Source organism: Helobdella robusta (genome assembly GCF_000326865.2).
Source record: "Helobdella robusta unplaced genomic scaffold HELROscaffold_28, whole genome shotgun sequence".
Taxonomy (NCBI): Eukaryota; Metazoa; Annelida; class Clitellata; order Rhynchobdellida; family Glossiphoniidae; genus Helobdella; species Helobdella robusta.
The window spans coordinates 839,181-865,627 of NW_008704435.1; the positions used below are offsets into that span (position 1 = coordinate 839,181).

Genomic DNA, 26,447 nt, shown 5'->3' on the forward strand with positions numbered 1-26,447 from the left:
GAGAAAGTAAAAGAAAGATAGAAATTAAATAACTATTTATAATTAGAAAAAGAAAGGTATTAAAACTAAATTACAGCAAAATTATTGCAAAAACATAACCTACTCATCAAAAGAAAATTGCTTCATCTAAAATTTTTATTTTCATTATCACTATTATAGAAAAATTATTTTAAAGAGCTTAGACATTATATAATTTATAAGTTCATTTTATGATGAATTGGTTTTTCAATTTCGTTGTTTCATTGATTCGTTTTTATTCGTTATGTATTTTGATAACGGAAGAGTTCATATAATTTAATAATTATTATTATTATAATCAAAATAATATTAATTAAAACTATAATTTCATTTTAAAAGAGGTGCCAAACAATGTGAAGTGAACTTGACAGGTAGAACAAAAGAATTTTATCAACTATTATGTTCTTAGTGTGAGTTAAACTTTGGCCTGGATTCTTAAGTAGGCAAAATATAAAAAACAATCTATTACTATTATTATTGATGATGATGATAATATTTCCAACATTCTTGTAATTCAATCCAATGTACATAATTTAATATCATTATTGTAATCATTTTCATCATCATCATCATGTTCAACGATACCATTATCATCATCAAAGACATTGTCTTCATTTTCGTCATCAGCATTTTACACAAAAGCAGTGGACAAGCATTTAAAATAGCCAGCCAGCAGCTTGTAAAAGCAGAGCTACTGTACATACATACATACATATAAACATGTGTGTACAAAAATGTGTACACATGTATGTGTGTATAGAATAAAGTATTATTATTATTATTATTATAAGAAAACTTGTATAGCGACTTTTATAGAACTACCCAAATTCGCTATCCAACATAACCAAAAGAAAATTTTTTGTCCATTTAAGTGATCAAACAAAAACATATATATTTCGAAAATAAACATAAGTATACATTGTAAAAAGAACTAAAACAAAACAGATAAATCCTTTAAATTCATATATAGATGCACACATATACTCTCGACCATAACCAATCACTCAAAGTCATGTATGAACCAAACAGCAATCATGTAGCCCGAATCAACCATTTTAAACCAAATCATAGATACGTTCATCCACACTTTATCCACACCGATCACACACAATTACGCACAGAAGATGCACGATAACATATAATTCAGAACAACCAACAGATAAATACCTAACCATCAGCACAATATTAATAAATCAATTCAAATTATTAGAAACACACACACTCCTCACATCCAAAACACATTCAACGTAAGCACATCCCATCATAAAACACCCACATACATTACGTACTCGACAACTCAATTATATAATTAAAACGTAAATAAAAATAAAAACAGCATAAAGGTGTGCAAGTCTGTAGCCAGGATTATTTTTCCGGGGGGCTGTCGGAACACTTTTTTTAAATAATTAATTAAAATCAAGTTAAAAATAACAAATCCATTCAAATCAGCTTTTAACCATTTTGTCTGTAAAAAATATTACACACGTTGAACAATGAACGCCTGTACTTTTTTTTGAATAAGCAAGCCATTTAATCTTTTGTAACCAATCATACTGAAAGCGTCTTGTAAATTTTCCTGTATCATCGTTAATAAATTTTTTGTAATTATTTGTTGGTTTTCAAAGCAAGTCTCTTGCCTCAATTTTTTCATGGTTGTTTAATTTTACGTCGACGTAATCAGCTATGTCTTTTTTTGTTTTTGAACATGTTGCATCAAAATTATCTTTTGGGATAGCTAAGGATGAAACATTTTTCTCATTGCCCTTCAGCTTCAATTCATTGTTAATGTTCACAAGACTCTCAGACTCAGATGTACCAACTTCCAACTCTTGTGTCAACAAAGTTTTCGATTCATCACAACAATTTGGTATTTTTGTTAAATAAATCAATAAATTGTTTTCTTGGTTATTTGTTCTTTTCATGGCAAAACTTTACTTCAGAAACCTCAAGGCAATCGAAATTTAAAAGCGAAAACGAGAGGACGATTAATGCATAAATATGTTTAAAAGTGAATTGCTATTAAGACTGTTATTTATTAGAATGTTGATAATAAAGTTTTAACGTAAAATATTATTATTCTAATTATATGTAAAATACTGAAAAAAGTTTTAAAAATTAATAAATCCTAACATCTTTTTAACTTTCATCAATAATTTAATAATTTTGTAGGGTTAACCCATAGAATTATATAATTCAATGGGTTAACCTAATAGTTTTGGTGTTTTTTTAGTTTTTACATTGTAGGTATTCAAGTAAACTCTCATGCACGCATCTGCTTGGTTATATGCGTAGCAATTAAAATAAACGTTCATGCAATTATATTTGCACGTATTTTAACATGTAATTTGACAAGTAAGCATTAAAATAAATTTTCATGCATTTTTCGCAAGTGTTTTACCATGCAATTTAACGGATAACATTAAAATAAACACATGATTGTTAAATAATTTCATGGAGGCTCAGCCCCCACCCCTTAGCTACGGGACGGCCTTTACGTACGTACTACGTACGTCTGTATGTATGTATAGAAGAAAGTGTGTATGTATGTTTATTTTGTTGAAGTAGGAAAATATTTATGTGGACTCGAGTAGACCTCATACCGACTAAAAACCTCCTAGACATCTGGCAGGTCCCATGTTCCCCCCGCTGACCCGCATTCTAAGCAATTTTTGATGAAAGCATGGCTCTCACTATGTTCTCTGGCTGAATTTTCTGTTGGAGAACAGTTTCCAAGTGTGCTCAAGAGTTTAGAAACGGAGACACTCAAAAAATACGAGCTTTGCACCTTCATTAACTCCTGGATTTTGTTGCTAATATTTTATTTTAGTAGCTGTAGCAGTAACCACGCTACATTCTACTTGCAGTAGCGATAAAGGCGCTTCTTTTTATGAATAGCGTTAACAATCCTGGTATGTATGCATAAATGAATGAATGAATGTATGATTGGATGAAGTTATGCATCTTCGTGAAAAGACATTTAACGATAACCTAAGCCGTCATTTGTTATTTAAGATTTCAAAAAAACTTTAATGCATCGTGTCGTTTGTGTTGTTGAGACATTAATACACAGTAAATAAATATATATATATGTATGTGTGGTGCGTGTGTGTTTGTGCGCGTGTGTGGTGCGTGTGTATTTTTTCAGGCAATTTACAAGTTTGAACTCACATTTAGCAAATAAAAAATAAAAAAACGAAAAAAAATGAAAAAAGAAAAATCACATTTTTGGCCCGCGAATTCACAAATACTACTACTACTGCTACTACTACTACTGCTACTACTAGTATTACTACTAATACTACTAAAACTACTAATACTACTTCTACTACAAATACTATTACTACTACTACCACTACTACTACTAATAATAATAAACAATAATAATAATAAAACACAATTCAGAATTTCTTAAAATCTTATCTATTTTATAATTGCTAAAAATAAATTCACTGTTTATCTGTTTATCAGCCAATCAGAGGCCTACTACTAAATAAAAGCATTTGCATTTACATATGAATATATATATATATATATATAATATATATATATATATATATATATATATATATATACAGTTGTTCAAAAAATCCACCGACGATTCAGCATTAACAAGTTTTATGGTTGATTTTCTAATATTTTGAACTAGTTCTTTACAATTAAGTCTATTCAAAATGTTGAAATCCATTTTATAATCGAAATCCATTTTATTATTTTTATTTTTGCCAAATAAAACAAAATCCATTTTATTTATTCGAAAAATAAATAAGTACCTACCTGATGATGAAAAACTATCAATACTTATAGGAGAATACAAACCTGGTTATTTGTATGGAAACGTCAAAACACACAAACCTAACAATCCTCTAAGACCCATAATCAGTCAGATACCTACCGTCACTTATCCAATCGCCAAATTTTTAAACAAAATTCTTACTCCGTACATACCTGATGACTACAACGTCAAATCATCAAAAGAATTCATCCAAATTTTAAACAACAACAATTCATCTGACTACATTGCCTCTCTTGATGTTGAATCGTTGTTCACCAATGTGCCAGTCAAAGAAACTATTGACATTATCATCAAAACTGTTTATTCCTCACATATGACTCCATTAAAAATTCCTAAAAATCTATTAAGAAATATGTTAAAAATATGTACAATGCAGGCACCATTCTTCAGTCCTACGGGTCAATTGTATCAACAGATCGATGGAATAGCCATGGGATCGCCACTGGGTGTCCTATTTGCCAATTTTTATGTAGGATATTTAGAAAGCGAAACTTTCAAAAAACATTCGGAACTTAAACCACATATCTATATACGTTACGTAGACGACATTTTTATCTCATATAGCAATCCAGACTATGTTCAACAACTCTTAATGATCTTCAACCAGTCAAAAATTAATTTCACAATAGAACACGAAGCCAATAGATCTCTACCATTCCTTGATGTTCTTGTTAAACATGACAACCATAATTTTACAACTTCTGTTTACATAAAAAATACCAATAAAGGCATCTGCTTAAATGGAATAAGTGAGTGCACTGAAGATTATAAAATCAGCACAATTAGATCATTCATCAATCGCGCGTTTACACACTCGACAACAGTTGAACATGCTCAATCGGAAATCAAACGTGTCACTAAATTACTTGTTAACAATAACTACAACCTAAATCAGATTGAAAAAGTCATTATTCAGGTTAACAATAAATTCAATAACAATAACAACAACAATAACAACAATGATAGATACAACAACATCAACGGCATCTGTAATAACCCTGAAAATAATAGCAACGAAAATAACAATGTCGACACCCATAACAACAACACTAATGATGACAATAATAACAACAAAAAGAAGGATATTATACTGTACTACCGTAATTTCATGTCTTCCTCTGATAAAATCGATGAATTGATAATGAAGAATATAATAAAAAATAATATAATTCCTACAGATCCTAATGATAAAATCAAACTAAGGATTTTTTATAAAAACACTAAAACATCAAACCTCATCTTAATAAATAATTGCACACCACGTGTTGAATCACAACTGAAACGTAGTCATGTCATATATAAATTTTCCTGTCCAGTTGACGATTGTATGCGTCTAAAATCATCATATATCGGCATGACTACCACGGATTTATCACGGAGATTGACGATGCATAAGAGAGAAGGTGCCATTAAAACCCATCTCCTTGACAAACACAACACAACAATCACCAGAGGTATACTAAATGATAACACAACCATCATCTATAGTACCCAACAATATCAAAATCTTAAACTCGCTGAAGCCATTCTAATAGAAATGCAAAAACCTACATTGAACAACCAACAACAAATTAAAACAACTCTCCCTACGCATAGATTAATTAACAACGTCAACATTGTTGCCAATAATTTTAACGTCATCGATAATAATAATAATAATAATAATACTTTTAATAACAATGATGACGACGACAACAACAATACAAACAACGATAGCAACAACAACAGCAACAATAAAAAGAACAACAACTACAACAACAATAATAATAATGGTAATGATGATGATGATGATAATAATAATAATAATAATAATGATAATAACAATAATAATAATAATGATAAAAATAATAATAATAATTAATAATATTAATAATAATAATAGAAACGATATTCTAATTAATTTCGCGATTCAAATTTGTGACATTGTTGGTTGGATTTCAAATGGATTTCAACATTTTGAATAGACTTAATTGTAAAGAACTAGTTCAAAATATTAGAAAATCAACCATAAAACTTGTTAATGCTGAATCGTCGGTGGATTTTTTGAACAACTGTATAGAACTTGGTCTTCTTCCTAATATATATATATATATATATGTATAATATAATATATGTATGTATATATAGTGTTTATTTATCTATATATATGCAATGTTTATATATGGATATAATGTCTATGTATATATAATGCACTTGTATATTCAAAATCACTCACAATTAAAAGAATTATAAAAAAGATAAAACTCATTACTACTCTACTATTCTCACACAGACACACACACACAAACACACACTCACTAGAGGTGAGCGGGAATTGAAATTTGTTCCCAATTCCCTTCAATTTTTTCTCATTCTTGAATTCCCATTTATGACAACGTTCCGAAAATTCCCATTACCTATTTTTTAACTCATTCCCTCCCGTTTCCCATTTTCGAAATTTTAGAACACAAATTTAAAAAAAATGCCGATTTACTCCGATATTGGCATTTACATGCTCACCTCTAGTCTTGAGATCCGCTCTGAATTTCTTAAGTAATTGAGAAGTAGTCAGAGAGAAAGGTAGAGAGTTCCAGAGAAAAAGGCCAATAAAAAGCAAATGTAGATTTAGCAAAAGTGTTTAACCCGAGTAAAGTGAGAACAAAAATACGATCGTAGACCGGGGCGTTTAGGTTCAATTGGTTTATCTGATATGTACTTAGGAACGAATTTAGATTGAGACTTATACATTAAGTGCAAATTTTAAAACATCATTCTATATTTTATAGGTAGCCAGTGCAAGAGAACAAGATATGGAGATATATGAGAAAAGAAAGGAATATGAGCAACTAGACGAGCAGCAGTTAAAAGCTTTAGCTTTATCTCTTTAAAGGATAGAGTGTTATATAAGGTTGTATAAGGTTATATAGCGTTATGTAGAGTTGTATATAGTTATATATAGTTATATAGGGTTATATAGTTATATAATGTTATATAAAGTTGTACAGAGTTATATAGGGAAATATACAGTTATAAAACGTTATATGAAGTTACATAGAGTTATATATAGTTATAAAGGCTAAAGGTTACTCTCTCTCTTTTTGCGTTAGCTTCCGAGGTTTCAACGACAAACACACACAGCGTATATGAATACGCGTGCAAACTACGCATCATACAAATTGCATATGATAGGCGGGGATCTCTTTGTATTCGAACCCAGTCATTGCAATAGTGTGTATAATTATAAAGAGTTACTTAGGGTTATATAAAATTGTATAGAGTTATATAGATTTATATAGGATTATATAGAGTTATATAGAGTTACATAGGAAACCATGGGACTACCGCGATTCCATTTCCCATGCTCTAACAAACACACACACACGCGCGCGCGCATGCAAACACACACAAAAATAAAAAAACCGTATTTTAAAATCATTCAATAAATACTATAAATATAAATAATAATATATATCTATATAAATAAATACTATTATAAATATAAATACTATATATATCTACGATAAATAGCTATATATAATTCTTGAGGTTGTTTACGTCATAATAATATAAATAAATAATAATAATTAATAATAATAATAAAATGAATTATAGAAATTGTGGTAGTAATAATACTTCTACTAATCCTACTAACGAAACATGCATTCAAACACATATATACTTACACACATTCATATAAAAGTGTGATTGTACGTGTGTTTGTACGTATGTTTGTACGTGTATTATTATTATTATTATTGAAACATTTATGAAGCGCTAATTAAAGGAATCTCAAAAGCGCTATCTAACAAAAACTGAACTTAACAACATAATTGAAATAACAAACGAGAAATCATAATAATATAAATAAGATTAAAATTTGGTCATAAACAGAAAAGTAATCGATTCAATAAAACGAAAATACGAAATAATATTTAGAACATGTCGACTAAACAGAAAGAATCGATCAATAATGCATCACAATGAAAATAAATGAGTTTTCAGTTTCTTCTTGAAGTCACGCAGGTTTAGGTCCGGATTTCTGAGAGCAGCAGGCAGGTTGTTCCAAACAGTTGGTCCAGAAACAGCAATGTTACGAGAGCCTATACGGAGACTCGTTGTTGTATGTACACATACATGTACATACATACATACATGTATGTATTTGAACTGTATGTATGAAAGTTTACAAACGAGAGGTCTTTGAGGAAAGTTACCATAGTGGTGATTCCGAGTAAGTCCTCTTGCACCAATTACATTGTATGTAATACATCTTTTTTGTGTACGATTGCTTTTAAATTTGAAGTCGACCACTGCAGCAGAGAAACAGGCATTCTTAGCCATTACACCATCTCTTGCTACATGTTGATTGAATATTAGCACAAGCAAGACAAGACTAACCACTGATATTTACGTTCTCGTCGGCATCCCGACACGACGAACACACTTGTTCTGGCGACAAACACATTATTTGATTTTCAATTTCGTGATCAGTGTTGTGTGGTCTGCGGTTTCGTTCTAATTGTGACATTTAATTTTTATGCTTTTACCAAAGTCTTCATTCAGCCACATCATGTTTATCATAATCAACAGGTCCGCCATTCATAGAATTAATGTTATCAAACCAACATGGACGGCCACTCATCAAATTTTGATTAAAATGTGTCATCGCAATCTTACTTCTTAATGGGGTTTTGTTTGTTTCATTGGTGCTCGAGACATTTTCGTAGAATGTTTGTTCAATCAACCGGGCTTTTGTCGGTGAGTTTTTTTGACTGGCTGTGTGGTTGACTCATGACGTTACTAATATCATTATAAGGCTACTTTTGAACTGTTTCTAAGATTTACATCGTTTACGCCATTAAGAATATATTTGTTAAGATAGGTTTCTCTAATTTGGCATCACACAACAAAGATTGTGATGTTTTAAAAATTGAAGAAGTGAAGAAGTAATATCCTGCTCCTCCTTCTTTCATTTCTTCAGCAAGAAAGTTCGGTCTTTCCGATGCTAACATGGTTGGCTTTGCGTTCGTCACTGCTGTTAATTTTGTTATCCATTGAAATGCGTTCAGTGGCGTCGATGAACTTTTCATCGTTGATTGGAAGAAGCAGAATTTCTTTTGGTTGGCGTTCAAAACGGAGTGACGTTGATGTAGGTAGTTCTCAGGCTGACACTGCTGGCCGATGTACTGCCATCTGAAAATCAAACAAACAATAAACACATCTTTCATCCTGTTCGTTCAAATAACAGTTGTCGGCGATAGGACCGAGTCTATCATACAAAACCTTTGCCTATTGCGTCACTGATAAAACGTTTGCCGACGTCATCAAGGTTTGCGTCTTCACGATTATGATGACAATGATGATGATGATGACGATAATGATAACGATGGACATGACGATGATGAAGACGACGATACTAATTTAGTTTGAGTTAATAATGCAGTGAGTAAAATATAATCACTAAAATTTATACAATAATAAAATGGAGTTATTGTTAATAAAACTTTTTACTCATTGCCTAACGCAAGCACGAAAAAGTTTAAAAGCATCAAAGAATGTTATCGATTATTACGTTCACAGTAGATATTGTACGACTGGGTTATTGCTGTTAAAATCAACTTATTTACAAACGAATCTGACCATAATTAATTGTAAGTTAAATTTATTAAAAAGTTGGTCCTGGGCATGACATAAAACTGCATCCACGCTGCCTTGCGTGCTTTTGAGCAAAGGCTAGGCCCACCGCTTATAACTGGTGGTTCTCGTCAGGATGGGTGTCCGGATGTAAAAACTTTTCCCAAAATTATTCCTATGCCATCACAAAGAAAAGGCCTTAATTGGTCAAGGGGTGCCAAGAATCCCTGGGAAGTATGCAATAGCGGAGGGATGTTGCAGAAAAATTCGGAATGGTCTCTCTAATGATACTTAGACTTGGAACGCTCAATGTTGGATCACTGACTGGCCGCAGGCATGGAAATCACAAAAATGATCGAGCGTAGAAAAATTGACATCTGCTGCCTTCAGGAGACCCGATGGAAATCGAATGGTGTTTGTCATGTCAACTCAGACAAAGAAAAATATAAACTATTCTGGAATGGTCAAAAGACGGCCGAATATGGTGTTGGAATTTTTGTCAAAACCGCTAGCCCAAGAAGTACTGGATATTAAAAAGATTAATTCACGTCTCATGTGGATCAAGCTTTGCCTAGAAAAGCAAACATTGATTATTTTTTCTGCATACGCATCACAGACAGGCTGCGTTGACACCATTTCAACAATACCAAAATCTGAAACAATCGTGATTGGAGGCGATCTCAATGGCCACGTTGGAGAGAAAACAGATGGTTTTGACAACGTACATGGCGGTTTTGGCTATGGAGAACGGAATGAAGATGGCAACCGCATCCTTGAGTTTGCTGAAAGTCACGGGTTTTTTTATTGGACACATATTTTAGAAAGAGGTTGGAACATCTCATAACATACAAAAGGGAACCATCAGCCACGCAAATTGATTTTTTCGCTGTCAAGCAACAACACCGAAGGCTATTCAAAAATGTTAAAGTTATACCTGGCGAATCATGTGTCGCTCAACATAAACTTCTTGTGGCAGACCTGGTTTTCAAACTGTCAAAACATAAGTCTAAACAAATCCCTCGGAGAATCAAAATGTGGAAGCTGAAAAACAATATTCATCGAGAAAAATTTCAACAGATTGTCGCAACACAGTTCGACCACCAATCGCAAGCCAGTACAGATTGGAGTACATACAAAACCGTTTTGATAAACGCTGCAACTACAGTTTGTGGGAAAACTGGTACAAAACGTCAGCATGAACGGGACACTTGGTGGTGGAATGACAGTGTACAAAATGCAATAGCTGAAAAGAAAGCTACATACAAGCAATGGCAAAAATCAAAGTCTGTTGATGACCATAAAATTTTCCGTGAGAAGAACAACTATGCAAGACGTCAAGTCGCACTGGCTCGGACAGATCAGTGCAGAGAGTGGTTCAATAAAAGCAAAGGTGAACAAATGAAATCTCTGTATCGTATAGCAAAACAAGCAAAGCGTACGAAAAAAGACATAGTTGGTGCCTCATGTATCAAAAACGACAAAAATGAGATGGTTCTTGAACAAGATGAGATCAAGCTACAGTGGAGAAAAAACTTCAACCCTCTGTTAAATGAAACAAATCCCATCAATGTCAACTTTGACGCTCCTCCATCGAAATCCCGCGTCGTGCTGGTTTAGATGATAGAAAGGGCGAAAGCCGGCAACACCGTCTGCGGTAGTTTGGTCATGTCAAACGTAGTGGAAACAGTGCCATAACTTTTCTTGCAGATGTTGAAGTACCTGGCACACGTCTCAAAGGCCGTCCAAAAAAGTCCTGGTCGTAAACAATTGAGTAAGACATGAAAGCTCCAAATTTAAATGAAATGGATACAAATGATCGTCTAATTTGGCGCAAAGAGTTGATGGCAAAGAAAACAACGTCCTACCTCGGGGAAACTGGGTCTCTGGACGCTAAACGAAGATTGATTGATTGTTCGTTCAAATAATTTTGGCACCCTTCCAATTGTAGCACTGAACTGACTGGAAGTTCAAACAATTTTTTAATTTATCATTAAATCCAAAACAAATATAGAAAAATTGCATTGAAAAATAAAATTGAGAATTTAAAATATTCAATCATAAGCAACTATAAAAAATAATTTAACAGTTGAATGTGTTGAATAATTTATTTATTATAACAGCAATGAAAAACGTTAAACCAAAAAAACAGCACTTAACTTAAATGAAAATTTCAATTCTTTTCCCAAATGCCATTTATTTGAGAACGAAAATGATTTTGTTAGAAACATTTCCAATCCAATTGAAACTAGTGAAACTTATAAATGATTTCAGCAATGAAAGTTTTAAATATTGTTTAAAAACAACCCTTAATGCTGATATTTTCAAAAAAATATTATTACATATTTAATATTTCAATGAATGAAATTTGAAAAGTGTCAAGTAGCATGAAGTTTTTACTTTATAAAATCTTTGTTGGCATTAAAACCCTATTGAAAACATCAACCAAAAGCATGGGTCATCTTATAAAATAGAAAAGACAGTTTCAGTGCACAACACGAGTTCAACATGGTAGAAATGCTTCAAGCGGTTTTTTATTTCTATATTGTTTATGTTTTAAAAACTGTAAATTCACGATAAACATTTCTAGCAGTTTAAACTGTTTAAATTATTTCCAATCAGAAAGGTTTACAAATGAATTATACTTTAAATGTATTACACACAGTTGAAATATTTTTGCGTACAATTGGTGGATGGGTAAGGTTGGTCTTTGCGATAATTTTTATTTCATATTTATTGTCGTTTTTTACCTTTAATTTCACATTGGCGTTTCATTATCGGCATTTATCATTAAGTCTTTCACCTGATCATCATTTTCAAAATCCTGAAACTCAACAAGGTGAAGTAACTAGATCTGTGTTTTGTGAAGGTGATAAAATATTTAAACAGTTTAAATAAAGTGAGATCATAAACTGAGATCATAAACTGAGATCATATCATTCCGCTGATAAAAATTTCAAACAATAGGAATAAACTCTCGTATTTATCAAATGTGTATATCACACTAGAAGTCGTTCTGCGTGATAGAATTATTTTTTTTCGATAGTTGTCACTGGTTAACTTATAATTTTAGGTTGAATAGCATATTGAAAATACTATAAAAAAATGAGAGTAGTCCAAAATTATTATCTTGAACATTTTCATTGAAAGGTCATTTTAACACCGATGGACCTAATATCATAATGTAGTAAAATACTATTTTACTTTCAGTACTACTCTATGAATTATCAAACTGTTGACTTTCCTAATACTTCAGTTAATTTTAACGTTTGGATTTGATGAAATTGATTAAATTCAATAATTGAGGTTAGTGAACGTATGAAATCATTTTCTTCAAGTTTAGAACAATCTGTAATCATATTGACTTTGAAACTAAAATCACTAAAAATTTAAAATAAAGCTCGAATGAAAAGTAAAGGGAAACATTTGCAAAAATTTCTCTATATAACACAGCAGTGAATGTTTTGAGGTTAATGCACTTGCAAAAATTTCTCTACAAAACACAGTCATATAACACAGTAGTGAATGTTTTGAGGTTAATGTTAAAAAATTGTTAAAATTAAATTTCATTAAACACAGTCATGCATCATGCATGTGTTCAGTACAGAGTGCAAAGAGCAAGGTACCCAGTACACAATTCAAATGATCAATACAGTGACTTCTTATCGAACATGTACTCTCCAAGATTTGGTTCAACACTCTCCAGGTTCTTGGTGTGGCAGCTCATACCGTAGATAGATTCCACTACCCTTTCAACAGGTCATCCTCCATCCAGTTGGTCAGCTGATTGTGCATAAAAATTGATAATGATTTATGGCAAAATTCAAGCATTTTTCATAGCCGAGAAAATACAAATTTATAGAAAATAGTTGGCAATGTTTTATCTAATTGCGAAAAAATTCAAATAATAAACAGTTGTAAATTTGTTGGAGCCATACAATTTTGGTAGTAACGTGTTGAATGAAACTGCTTTACAATTAACATCAACACTATCAACACTATTATTATTATTACCACTAATAATATTATTATTGTGATTTATACTATTATCACAATTATAATTTTCCAGCAAATTTATCATTATCATTAATCGTGCTGATGTCTTCACAGACAGAAATTGGTGCTTGTTCATTGACTTTTATATTATGCCACTAAGCCTATGGCGAAAATATGGTATTTTAGTTTTGTTTAGGATCATCAAGTATTATGCCAAACAATGGCTGTTGGAGAAAGATAATCTTTTATTTGATCGACTGGTAATATGCCATTTGTAACCATCTCTGCTTTTGAAGCCACATTTTACCAGGCGTTGCTGACACAGGAGCCTGTAAGTGTTTTGCTTTAGCAAAAGGATCTTCGACAGTTCTATGTGCCAATAAAGCATTAAATGTTGAACTTTTTCCAACATTTGGGTAGCCAATTAAACCAACGGTAATTAAGTTCATCACAGTCTTTTTCATTATCAATTTCTTTCGCATATATTTCTTAATCTTCCCATCTGAACAACAACGGATTTCTAGCATCAACAATCTAAAAAATTACGTCATTTTTTTCAATGGCTCTCGGTAACTGTCTCAAAAAAAACTTTTTCATATGGAGTTATTAAGATCTCTTCCATTTCTGACAGCATAGAGAGACCATGTCTCCATTCCAAAAACGAGGTTTTTTTCATTTTCATTCAACTGCTCGACGTTAGTTTGCTCATCCCATTTTGGCCTTTTTTGTATACGCAGCAGTGACTTTAAATCATTTTGAATTTTTTGCATTTTCGCTGATTCTTCAGCAGGCGGAACCAGGTTATCACATGAAATTAAAATTGAATTTGCGCGTTCAGAAAAAAATTTAGTCATGGCTAATTCGGCAGTAGAAAGAAATTCGTCACGTGTGTTCTCTTCTGTGATCGATCTAAAACTTATTTTTTTTTCTGTGTAATCTATCATTTAAATCAATGGTGTGAAGATCTCAAGACTTTGATGCATTTTTTCGGCCACCAAACCTATTTTTAATTAACGATTTTCCTAATAACGTATTTGATTTCGAATTCATTTCTATATGATAAAAGTCTTGTCAATCAAAGAACACGCCCTAACTAAAGTTTCAAGAGCTGAATGTCGATTTACATTGCTTTTATTCACTAAAGATTTAACCTCTCCGACAAATCCAACTAACTGGTTTATGGTCTTTGAACTTTTGAGGGCATGAGTCGTCAAGCTTTTGAACAATTTTTCAAACAAATTTTAATAACAAGGCATCTTATTCATTTTTCTGACCAATTTTATCTTACGCTTTCAATTTGTTATCAACTTATCATTTACCACCGTGAAAGCGTCGCTATTATTGTTCGTCGTTTCCGTCATCTTCATCATCATCTTCATCGTCTTCCTCATCATCGTTAGCAACAACAGCTTCTCAGTCTCCGGATAATTGTCATCGTTGTCATCATACTTATTCTAAACGTTGTGTTCACCAGATACACTCCATTATCATCATCATTATGATGATTATTACCACCACCACCCCTACCAAAACTACTATTATCATCACTATCATCGTCGTCGCCATAATCAATTGAGTTTATTACGTTATAAATATTATTATCAATAGAGAAGACTAACGATGCACGTACAGACTGGCGCTATAAAGAATCACTATCAAATTTATCATCGCGTCTTTATTATGGTTATTATTATTAATATTGAAATTTAAGAAGCCTGTGGTGCTGGACTTGAATTGCTTATTACTGAGCGATGTGATGCGTGATGATAAAGGAGGAGGAATTTTTATAGAGAAAATGTTGCTTGTTTCTTTGTTAACTTTTCTTTCTCTAGTCAACTATATGTTGATGATTCTTACATTTATACTTTTTTTCCTCCATCTAATCTCAATAGTGTTCTTCATAATCTATCTCTATGTCTTTCTTCAATTATCGCTTGTTCTGACTCTATGTGTCTTAAACTTAATCCTTCTAAGTTTGAATTATTTTGTTTTAATAAATCATCTAAACACTCTATTACTATTCCTCCTATTATCTTACCAGAAAGTAAATTCAAAAATTCCAAAAGTTGAAAATTGGATGAAAATTAATTTAGAAACAATTAAAGAAGAAATAAAAGAAATTATAAATAAACAACAGATGTCAATCCGTGCAACATTAGATACACATAGCGCGGAATTTGCAGCGGTAAATATTAAACTGGATTCATTGGCTGTCCAACATAAACAACAACATGTGAATTTTTTAAACAATGAACAGTGTGCAAACGCAGCAAATACAAACAATGTTAGTAGAAAAGTAAACGTTGAGTCAGTAAGTTTAAACAATGTAAATAACACGTTGCCACCAATTAATCAAAATGCGCCAGGAATTTTGTGGTTGGACGTCGTGTCATCACCCACTCTGGACGAAGCGTTCACGTTGGCGAAGCGGCACAACAAACGTCCACGTTTGAATGTCTCATTGGAGGTCAACAACAACGGCGAAACCACTTCAAACAACAACAACGAAAACACGGCAAACATCAAGACAGCTAAAAACAACAGAAGTTATTGGCAAAAAAGTTATTGAAGATTGTAAATTGAGAGCAGACAAAAATTAAATTAAGAAATCTGTGTTTTCAATAAGCAACCTTAGTAAATGCCATCGGAGAGATGTGGTTGAATTCTTGACATCCGTCGGAATTAACGTCATAACGTGTTATCCAGTTATAAAAAAAATTTTAAATGTCTTTAGAAAAAAATTTGGACAAAGATGAGCAAGAATCAACGATGTTTAGAGTCAGCATCGACAGTTCAAATGCAGCGGTGATGAAGGATCCTGAAGTAATGCCAAAAAATATTATTGTTCGTGAGTGGCGCTTCAATCAGAAAAAACCTGATGATGTCAATGCCCAAAATGGTTAGCACAATTTTTGATTATCAACTTGATAACAATGAAGAACATCTGTCACAAAATTCCACTATGTTTTATGATGCGAAATCTGTGAACGCTACATATCATTCAATTATTTCTGATAAGATAAATGTCTGCCCAATGTTAAAAGTCATGCATTTAAATATAAGAAGTCTAATAAACAAAATCGATGAACTACATGACTTTCTATTAAACTTTTATTTTAAATTTGATGTTGTTGCAATGACGGAAACGTGGTTAAATGACGAGAGTAGTATTGACATTGATGAGTACCAATTTGTTGGAAGAAATCGCTGCGGTAAGCGTCGAGGAGGTGTTGGTTTTTATGTGGAGACTGGATGTTTGTTCAAGATTAGAAAAGATCTAAATGCTATTGGTTGCAAAGATTTTGAAATGTTTTCAATTGAAATAATTAATAAAAACAAAAATTCGATTTTGATAGTTTTCTATCGCCCTCCTTCTCAAAATCAAAATTATTATCTCGACCAATTAGAACAGGTGTTACATGCAGCAAGTAAAGAAAATAAATTTATCTGTTTATTGGGAGACTTTAACATCAACTTATCTTCCGCAAACGATGACAGTAATAAAACAAATTTGTTAAATCTCGCATCAAGTTACAATATGTCCCTACTCATCACAATTCCAACAAGAACCAGCATTAACAAGCAATCAGTAATAGACAACATTTTTGTGAATCATCTAAAACCATTAAAACTAAGTGGCGTATTGTTGTGCGACCTACCTGATATTTTCCAATCTTCGCATTATTCGAAGAGGCAGATAAAAGCAATGGTGTTCAACAAAAATGAAATTTTCATTTTCAGCAAATCGCCTGCATAGATTGAATGAGTGCTTGCAATCTTTAGACTGGTGTCAAGTATTTGAATGTTTCGATACAGATATGAGCTTCGAGCTATTCATCAACAGATTTCGAACTTGTTTTTATGATATCTGCGTTATAAATTCACAAAATAAGAAAAAGAAACTGACAAAAACAAAACCATGGTTCACTGGAGAAATTAAAAATTACTAATGAAAAAAAATTGCTATTCAAAACTTATTTGAAAAATCCATCTCCAGAAAAATTATCAAAGTTTAAAACGTTAAGTCAGTTTTGTACGAAGTTAAAAAACAAATTGAAGCGCAAATATTACATGGAACAGATCGAGCAAAATAATAGTAATAGTTAAAAAACGTGGTCAATAATAAAGGAAATTTCAAAAATATCTACCAGTCATAAAACTAAATCTCAGTTAACTTCAAACGAACAGATTATTGAAAACCCTGCACATTTTTTGAATGAATATTTTGTCAACAGAGCTCCAAATTTGCTCAATTCATTTCAAACAGACAAACAATGTAAAACTTTTCTTCGCAACAAAACATCAAATTCATTTTTTTGTCTCCATGCATCTGCAGATGAGATAATTTTCACAACCAAATTGCTGATACCAAAGTCGTCTAGCGGTTGGGATGATATTCCAATAAAAATTGTAACATCAACAATTCACTCCACCGCCCAGGTCCTTGAACCAGGGCCTCGTGTAACATTGTAACTGGGTGACAAAAATGCTACGCAGCGTTGATTTTTTGTTACCCAGTAATGTTGATTTCGTGCCACTGGGTGACAACAATTTTGTATTACAATTTAATTACGAGAAAATTGATTTTCAAAATTATAAAAGCTGGCCTCATACATTTATATATAAGCATAGAAATCTGATGTATCAACCAACGTCAATTAATTCGTTGTATGTTTTTTCAATCCTTATATATATATCTTTGGTTGCTTTCCTTGACGAGACGACGGAGTACTGTTTAAAAATTAATAAAATTTTCTGATTAAAATAATTACAACAACAATGGTTCAAATTTGAAGAATAGAGAAGACTTTTTTTCGTTTGTTAAATAAATATTTTGTTAAATAAATTATATTTTTATAGCATTTTTTTTACAAATTTGAAAGTATTTCTCATAATTTCGTCGGGTAACGTCACTAATGACTAATCACACGTACGCGTAACGTAAACGAAACCAAACGTAATAAACGGTTCAAAATTCAAAGGCACATGAATTTATAATTTGAAATGTATATAGATAATACGGTTAAATGTTTAGTTATAAGGTAGTAGTGGTATAGAATTTGTTTTTTTTTGGATTTAAGTGATTTAACAATTTTGAAATCTTATTGAATCTTTTATTGAATCTTTGATTCAATATTTTAAAAAATTGCAAAGCAAATTGATGGCTAATTTATGCTATTATTATATTATGTTTTTATTAGACTTTGGTTTTTAAAATACTTTATTTTTAAGCTTAAGCTGGATTGATTTGATTCAATTTCAAGGCACATTTAACTCAAAAGGTTAATATCTTGGAATTACAGATAATTTATTATATATTATTGTGGTATATATTTATTTGTTTTTGTAGGTAGTATAAATTTGGAATTTTTGGGTTTTGTATTAAGTTTCACATAATTGAATTTGTTTAAATCCAGGATTGAATGTATTCAATTTTATTTTATTTAGTTAGTTCCTTGTATTCAGAAATACATATATTTTAATTTAAAATTTAACTAACTTGATTACTGAAAGTCTATTGGGTATAATATTTAATTTATTGTTAATCAATTTCTGTAAAAAATTTGTGTTTTTTAAATGTGATAAATATCTTTAAATAGATTATAGACTTTTTTAAATATTTAATATTATTTCTGTATAGTAATGCCATTTAGATATTGATATTTTAAACTATTTAATTATTCCTAATTAGTAGAAGTTTAAAATTTTTGGGTTTTGTTTTAATTCCACAAAATTTGAATTTGTTTAAATCATAGATTGAATGAATTCAAAAAATAAAAGAATAAATTAACATAACACAATTATTAAAATTATATTACATATTTTTAAATTTTTTTAATTCTTTGCAGTAGCTTAGATTTACTTGTTTTGATTGTGATTTCAACTTTAAATTTAGCTAAACTGATTACGAAAAAAAATTTTTTTCTCAAAAATTTCCAACTAGTTTTATTTATATGGTTTATTGATTATAATATTATCGTTAATATTTTATTAAATTTGAACTGATATCAACTCTTATTCGCCTTACAGTTGATGTACACAATGATTCAGTAACCAAAACGCTGTCAGCTTGGTCTTGGCCAAGTCGTTCACTAGCACAAATGCATGCCAAAAACCAAGTTAAGCAATACATTGATCACGGTCTTGATTGTGACTTTGTGGCGTTTAATCCACCCCAGTCAGCATTGCATTACAGAAATCCTGACCGGCACAGAGAGATATTATCATTTGTGTCCAAGCATGAATTGAGCAGAGTTATTCAAGCATTTAAAATCGCAGACTGTGTCGCCCTGCAAATTGACAAATCTGTTGATAAATACAATGCTGACAGTTTGTTTGTTACTGCCCGATACATGGACAACACTAATTTGGTGATGAAAGCTAGTTTTCTTTGCGAATGCCACAGTGAGTTAAGAGGAGTAATTGGGATGGTCGATGCTTTGCAGAAACGTTTCCAGTATCTTGAAATTGAAGATGTCATTAAAGCAAAGATGGTGGGTCTTACGACAGATGGGGGAAAATTCAAATACTGGACGTCACGGAGGGTTGTGGGTAAAGATGTCTGAGTATTTAGGGCACAACATGTTGACATTTTGGTGCATAGCTCACAGATCTGACCTGGCTTTTGAAAGCGTTGAAAACGTGGTTCCGGAGTTTTGTCATTGGTTAACAGATGTAAAAAATGTCGCTACTTATTTTCGTGGATCAAGCTACCGACAAGAAAACCTGCTGCAAGTTTGGGTGAGACTGCTAAACATTTTCCACGGCATCATAAAGTTCGTTTTGCGAAACACCTTGCCTATGTTGTACTTGCAGTTCTGTCTAATCATCAGATGATGTGCGCTCACTGGAAGACAGTTGTACAACGAGGTGAAAATAATGAAAAACAAAGAGCAAGAGGTTTTCTGAAGGATTGTTCCCAAACTTCATTCAACTTAAACATGAGTGCTGCTGCTTTGAATATCTTGCGACAGTTCACTGATTTACAAAAAGAAACTAAACGCACGTTTGTTACCTTGGCTGATTTGATGCAAAAACGCGACCACGTACTTCAGCGTCTTTCCATGATGGTAAACAGTCCATATCCTGGGGGATATGAAGAAAATTTACAAAATAATAGTGGACTTGCATCTACACAGTCACTGCAAACTAAAGCAAATGATAATCAATTTCAGAGAAATGTGAAAAATTTGTATGTTACAACACGCAATAGAAATTTTGAAGCAGTGCGTCTTGAGGTAATCACATGTGCAAAAACTTCCTTGAGAGAAGGTTGGATGTCGATCAGGATTTAGAGGTAAAGGCAATGATAGATGTTGCCAATGCTGAAAATGCTGAAGCAATGATCAAAGCCGGTCGGCAAATTGTATCAGATATTTTTGGTGATAATTATGTTTCAGAATTTGTAGATGATGCTGTTGGTTTCTATTCATCATTTGGTGCTTCATCTTTTAAGCCGCATGAAAGCAATACTGCCAAGTTGTACTTATTGCTACAAAAAACAACACCGTCGTCTCTTTTAAACAAGCTGGTTCGAACATTTCTTATAACTTGCCCTCACAGCGTGATCACGGAACGGGTAATTTCATGCCATACAGAATTAAAAAGCGACCTTCGATCATCAATGTCGAGAAATACTGCGAATGACCGATTATGCATTGCTTTAAATGCTATAGGTACCGCAAATTTTGATCCTCGGCCACCACTGGCCGAGGATCAAAAACGAGACGATCGACTCTACCAGATGATGAACTTTACTGAAACAGGGAATTTGTAAAAAAGTTTTTTAACACTGAAAATAACTTGTGATTAGCTAATTTAACATCAATTGTTTTTTTTTTATACTGTGCCGTTAATAAAAAAATGTCATTTATTTCAAATTGACAAAAGAGTTAGTGCATGTGCATTTTTAAAGCATCAACATTTACATAAACAAAATCATGAACAATTTTTTATTGACAATTTAAATTAGACGTTTTGTCATTAGCCCATTCCTGGTACAAATTAGCTTATTCCTTAGGCTTGTAATCTATGTTTTTACCGCAAGATTGAAGAATTGTATTCTTCCATGAAAAAAACTTCATTTTCATTAGAAAGTTGATGCAATATCTATTAGGCACCCGCAGTGTTGTGCAGTATTTAAATACCCAAAGTATTTAAATAGTATTTAAATACCGACTTCGGTATTTAAGAAAGTATTTAAATACCGCTTGAAAATCGAGTATTTAAATACCAATTCAATCGAGTATTTAGTATTTAAATTTTTTTAAATACTAAATACTTGTCACTTAATATTTTTTATCTGCGTATGAAAATCTGAAAAAATTTTTTAATCGAGTTGTTTTATAAGTTACAGCTAGTTCCGATCGCTAGTTTTTTTTATATAATTTTTTTCTGTTTGTCATGTATAAGCGTAAGTGTATAGTATTAGTATAGTAATCAACGTATGACTTAAAATATATATTTATATTATTTTTATGCATTATAGTATATTAATACATTTTCTAAATAATGTTTGCAATTATATTGAATTTTGGAATGATTATATTTTACGATTTTTGTGGCAAATTATTTTCGTGATTATCTTCACGCACCTTCCTAATTTCTAAAAAATTTGTTTCCTGTCTTGCGTTTTTTTTTTATTTAAAAATTCGTAATTATGGCAGCAAGAAGCGAGGAAAATGATAATGAGACTGAAAATAATTGGTTTACCAAAGGAGTATTCAGATTATTTGAATTCGGTGAAAGAGATATTTATGTCGTAAATAGTAATAGTGATGCAAAATTAACCGGGAAGTGTAGATTATGCATAAATATCAGTATTAGTGGACGCAAGAATGTTTCATCAAATTTCCTAAAACATATTACGGTAAAAGTGAACGATGTTTTATATATTCATCATAGCATTATTTAAAAGATGACAAAATAATTACAATGTTAAAATTTAAAAATATTTCAATGTTTTGATGTTTTTACAGAATTACTTATAGTCTAATTATTTATTTCGATGCTTAACCCTAGAACTACCAGCTTCACGCATTGGACCCATCCTCGATGTTTGATGTGATGTAGATAGACAAAAAAATTTGTAAAAATTTCCAAAAATTCTGACTTTTTCTAAATACTTATTGTCAAAAAAAAAAATGCAAATTTATAAATTTTTTGGCATTAGTAATTACGCTATAAAAATTCAAGCACCACTTACCGACAGGGTCTGTTGGACCCACATTCATTTTTAAAAAGTATTTATTATTTAGATTCACTTTTATTGTTGTTTCCATGGTAGTAGCCATTTAATAAATATACTTTTATTTGAATTAATTGTGTTTTTGTTCCTTATAATGTCAAAATCAAAGATTTCTCTAAGTAAAGCTTGCGAAATGATTTTAGAAGAAAGTGAGGAAGATGATTGCGAGGATTATGTTGCATCAGATGATGATAATGAAATCGATTGTGTTGAAGAAAACGAAGTTAGTAATAGTGAAAGCGAAAATGACATGAAATCTGATTTGATGGCTAATACTATTACGCATGAGGAAACGTATTTATCAAAAAATAAAGAAATTGTGTGGCATAGTACACAAGAAACAAATACACAAGGTCGTGCCAAAAGTTTCAATATTGTAAAAGAAAGTCCAGGATTCAGCAATTATGCAAAAAATAACGTTGATTCAATATCTTCTTCTTTTTAGATTTATTTCAGATCTAGTTTGTTGGAACAAATATGTCATTTCACAAATCAAGAAGGACAACTGGTGTTGAAAGATGGTTATAAGAAGTTATGTGTCAATGAACTAAAAAAGTTTATTGGAGTTCTCATATTAGTTGGTGTATATAAATCTAAGAATGAACCAGTTAGTCAGTTATGGAGCGGAAGTGATGGCAGACATTTATTCAATAAAATAATATCAAGAACCAGATTTCATGAAATTTTAAGAGTTCTGAGATTTGATGATGCTGCATCACGCAGAAAACATAGATCACCAGACAAATTAGAGCCAATAAGAGATTTATTTGAATCATGGAATTCTACTTTAAAAGATCCTTACAAGTTGAGTCATACAGTAACTATTGATGAACAGTTGGTCACCTTTAGAGGGAGATGTCCCTTTCGTCAATATATTCCTTCCAAGCCACAGCCATTTGGCATTAAATTTTGGGCATTGTGCGATAGTAGCTCAAATTATGTTTGGAATTTGGAAATTTATAAGGGGAAAGAAAAAGATAACCCAAGGGAAAAAAATCAAGCTGAAAGAGTGGTCCTAACTCTGATAAGGGGATTGGAAAATTCTGGCAGAAACATTACGTGTGACAATTTTTTTACGAGCATTGGTTTGGCAGAAAAGTTATTCAAGAAAAATCTAACAATTAGAAAAAATCGTCCGGAATTGCCAGATAAATTTATTTCTCCAAAAGGTAGAGATTTATATTCATCATTGTTTGGATTCAAGGACAATTTCACTATTGTTTCTTATATGGCAAAGAAAAATAAAACTGTTACATTGTTGAGTACAATGCATCACCAACCAGAATATGATAAAAATAATGAAAAAAAGAAACCAGAAATAGTTCTTTATTATAACAAAACCAAAGCTGGAGTTGATACAATGGATCAGATGACAAGAGGGTATAGCACTAAACGGATGACAAGACGATGGCCACTTGTTGTGTTTTATAACATGATAGATATAAGTGGATTAAACGCTTATATCATATGGAAATCAATGCAATCTGAAAAAAGTATCAAAAGAAGGCAGTTTTTGATTGATTTGGGCAAAGAACTAACGCTTTCAGAGGCGCCACTGCAACCTACAGCAATTTTGAATATAGATGAACCAGCGAGAAAAAAACGATGTGTGTTGTGTAGTTATAAAAAAGACAGAAAAACTAAATCATTATGTGCAAGATGCAAAAAAAACATTTGTTGTGAGCATTCCGTTGTAATTTGTAACAACTGCAACATTTAATCTATGATTTTTAAGTGACTACATTGTTTATCAAACATTTATTTTTTAACTGTTCAGAAAAATTTCTTGTTTTTGTATATTTTGCTTATTTGGAGATTGCTATATTTAGAAACGTAAAACGTAAACATAAAAATGAGTCAAAATTAAATTTTAGTTTAAATTAATGACATGTCGATATGTGGGTCCAACGGACCCACATTGGTAATCAGCGCTATAAAAAAATGTTGGTAAATCCAGGGTTAAATAATACAATGACAACAATATCAGAATTCTCAGCACTTGCAAACTTGGTAATATTATTGCTAAAAGTATACATGAATTAAAACAAAATTAAATTCAGTTTATACTGTTTAAATAAAATAATTGTGTAGATTTTATTTTATGTATTTTCTTATGTATTTTCTTTTTTGGTTCTGTTTTGTATTTTTAATGTTATATATATTTTAACTAACACTTAGTTCTACAATTTTAAATAAAGATACTTGATAGCAGATTCAAAGAAAGATATTTAGTAATAGCTATAGATATAAAAGCAAAAGATACCTTTTGCATTATACTGTCAATACTGATGTGTTAATGTTTCTTTTCTTTCATTTTACAGAGTTGTCATCCGGCATCTCTTCGGGAACTCAAATCTGAGAACAGAGAGAGGCAAACACATGCTGCTGAGTGTAGTGCCAGTAAACAACCCAAGCTGTCATTTAATAAAGTCACAATGGCTCAGTCAAAAGTCGACAAACTAGTACTGGATTGCATTGTGGATGAAATGAGACCACTAAAAACAGTGGAGGCACAGCCATTCAAAAACCTCGACACTGGGTTAGTTCCATCGAATACAGTTATGTGTAGAAGAACTGTACAGGAACGTATAAACAGTGCATATGATGTAATGATAAGTAATCTGCAGTCTTCCCTCAGTGAGGCAAAGTATGTCTGCACAACAGCAAATTTATGGTCCTCTGCAAATAGATCATTTCTTGGAATGACTGTTAACTGGTTTGATGTCAATAATGATCAACTGGAACGACAATCAGCAGCTTTGGCATGCAAAAGATTTACTGGTATTCACTCATTCGATAAAATAGCTAGAGCAATCAGTACAGTGCATGAATCTTTCAACATAGAAGCGAAAGTTGTGAAAACCTGCACAAACAATGGATCCAACATGGTAAAAGCATTCTCAGTATTCTTTTGTCCATTTGACAATAATCTTGATAGTAACAAAGATGTGAACAATGACATGATTTCATTGCCAGCTGACAGTGATATGGATATAGGCATGACAAGCAAAGGTCATAGCCCTTCTGCTGATTCTGATGATGATTCTGTTAATGAGTTGGATGATGATAAAGCAGTCTTTGATTTAAATGTTGGTAAAACTATTGACGAATACAGAAGAGAATCGGATCTATCAGATGATGACATATGTCTTCCAGAACACTTAAGATGTTGTTCTCATCCTTTAAATCTGGTTGCGACAGCAGATGCTGGCCATGCATTAGATGATAAAACGTATAAACGATTAAACAGGCAGGCAATGGCTAAGGCAGCTGCTCTTTGGAATATTACGAGTCGAAGCACCAAAGCTGCTGATGCTGCATTTAGTATACTTGGATTTCGTTTCTCTGTTCCATGCGTGACACGGTGGAATTCATACTATGCAGCAACTAAGAAGATAATCATTGCAGAAGAAAAACTGAATGATGTTTGCAAAGCTGTATGATTACCTGTTATTAGTCAGGCCGAAGTGTTATTTTTAAAAGAATATGTCGATGTTATGTCACCTGTAGCAATTGGCTTGGATATTCTTCAAGGGGAAAAGAATTGTGCACTTGGATATGTGCTACCTACTCTAACAGTTATGAAAAGGAAACTTTTGAATATCAATCTTCGTAGCACAAAGCCTTTACGAGATAGCCTGCTTGAAGGAATTGAACGCCGCTTTGGTAGTCTTTTTGACAGTTCTGAATTCATAATGGCAGCTGTTACTCATCCCAAATTTAAACTTGCATGGGTTGATGATGGTGAAAAAAGAGCGCAGTGCATTCAGATGCTGGAGACAG

The 26,447-nt window shown here is 31.9% G+C and overlaps 4 protein-coding genes across 4 annotated transcripts; 3 read left to right on the forward strand and 1 right to left on the reverse strand.

Moving 5' to 3' along the window:
* Positions 1 to 1,637: 1,637 nt before the first annotated feature.
* Positions 1,638 to 2,809, reverse strand: HELRODRAFT_173903 (hypothetical protein; the record flags this gene model as incomplete). The annotated part of the gene is made up of 3 exons (XM_009020482.1): positions 1,638 to 1,846; positions 2,529 to 2,530; positions 2,670 to 2,809. The coding sequence occupies 3 exons, from the start codon at positions 2,807 to 2,809 to the stop codon at positions 1,638 to 1,640; spliced, it is 351 nt and encodes a 116-aa protein (XP_009018730.1).
* Positions 2,810 to 9,760: 6,951 nt separating this feature from the next.
* HELRODRAFT_173904 (hypothetical protein) lies at positions 9,761 to 11,689 on the forward strand (the record flags this gene model as incomplete). Its single annotated transcript, XM_009020483.1, has 3 exons — positions 9,761 to 9,944; positions 10,045 to 10,251; positions 11,574 to 11,689. The coding sequence occupies 3 exons, from the start codon at positions 9,761 to 9,763 to the stop codon at positions 11,687 to 11,689; spliced, it is 507 nt and encodes a 168-aa protein (XP_009018731.1).
* A 1,313-nt stretch (positions 11,690 to 13,002) lies between these two features.
* On the forward strand, positions 13,003 to 13,695 carry HELRODRAFT_173905 (hypothetical protein; the record flags this gene model as incomplete). Its single annotated transcript, XM_009020484.1, has 2 exons — positions 13,003 to 13,127; positions 13,491 to 13,695. 2 exons carry the CDS (start codon positions 13,003 to 13,005, stop codon positions 13,693 to 13,695), a joined length of 330 nt encoding a protein of 109 aa, XP_009018732.1.
* Positions 13,696 to 19,518: 5,823 nt separating this feature from the next.
* Positions 19,519 to 21,194, forward strand: HELRODRAFT_173907 (hypothetical protein; the record flags this gene model as incomplete). Its single annotated transcript, XM_009020485.1, has 4 exons — positions 19,519 to 19,848; positions 19,928 to 20,193; positions 20,310 to 20,487; positions 20,685 to 21,194. The coding sequence occupies 4 exons, from the start codon at positions 19,519 to 19,521 to the stop codon at positions 21,192 to 21,194; spliced, it is 1,284 nt and encodes a 427-aa protein (XP_009018733.1).
* Positions 21,195 to 26,447: the final 5,253 nt, after the last annotated feature.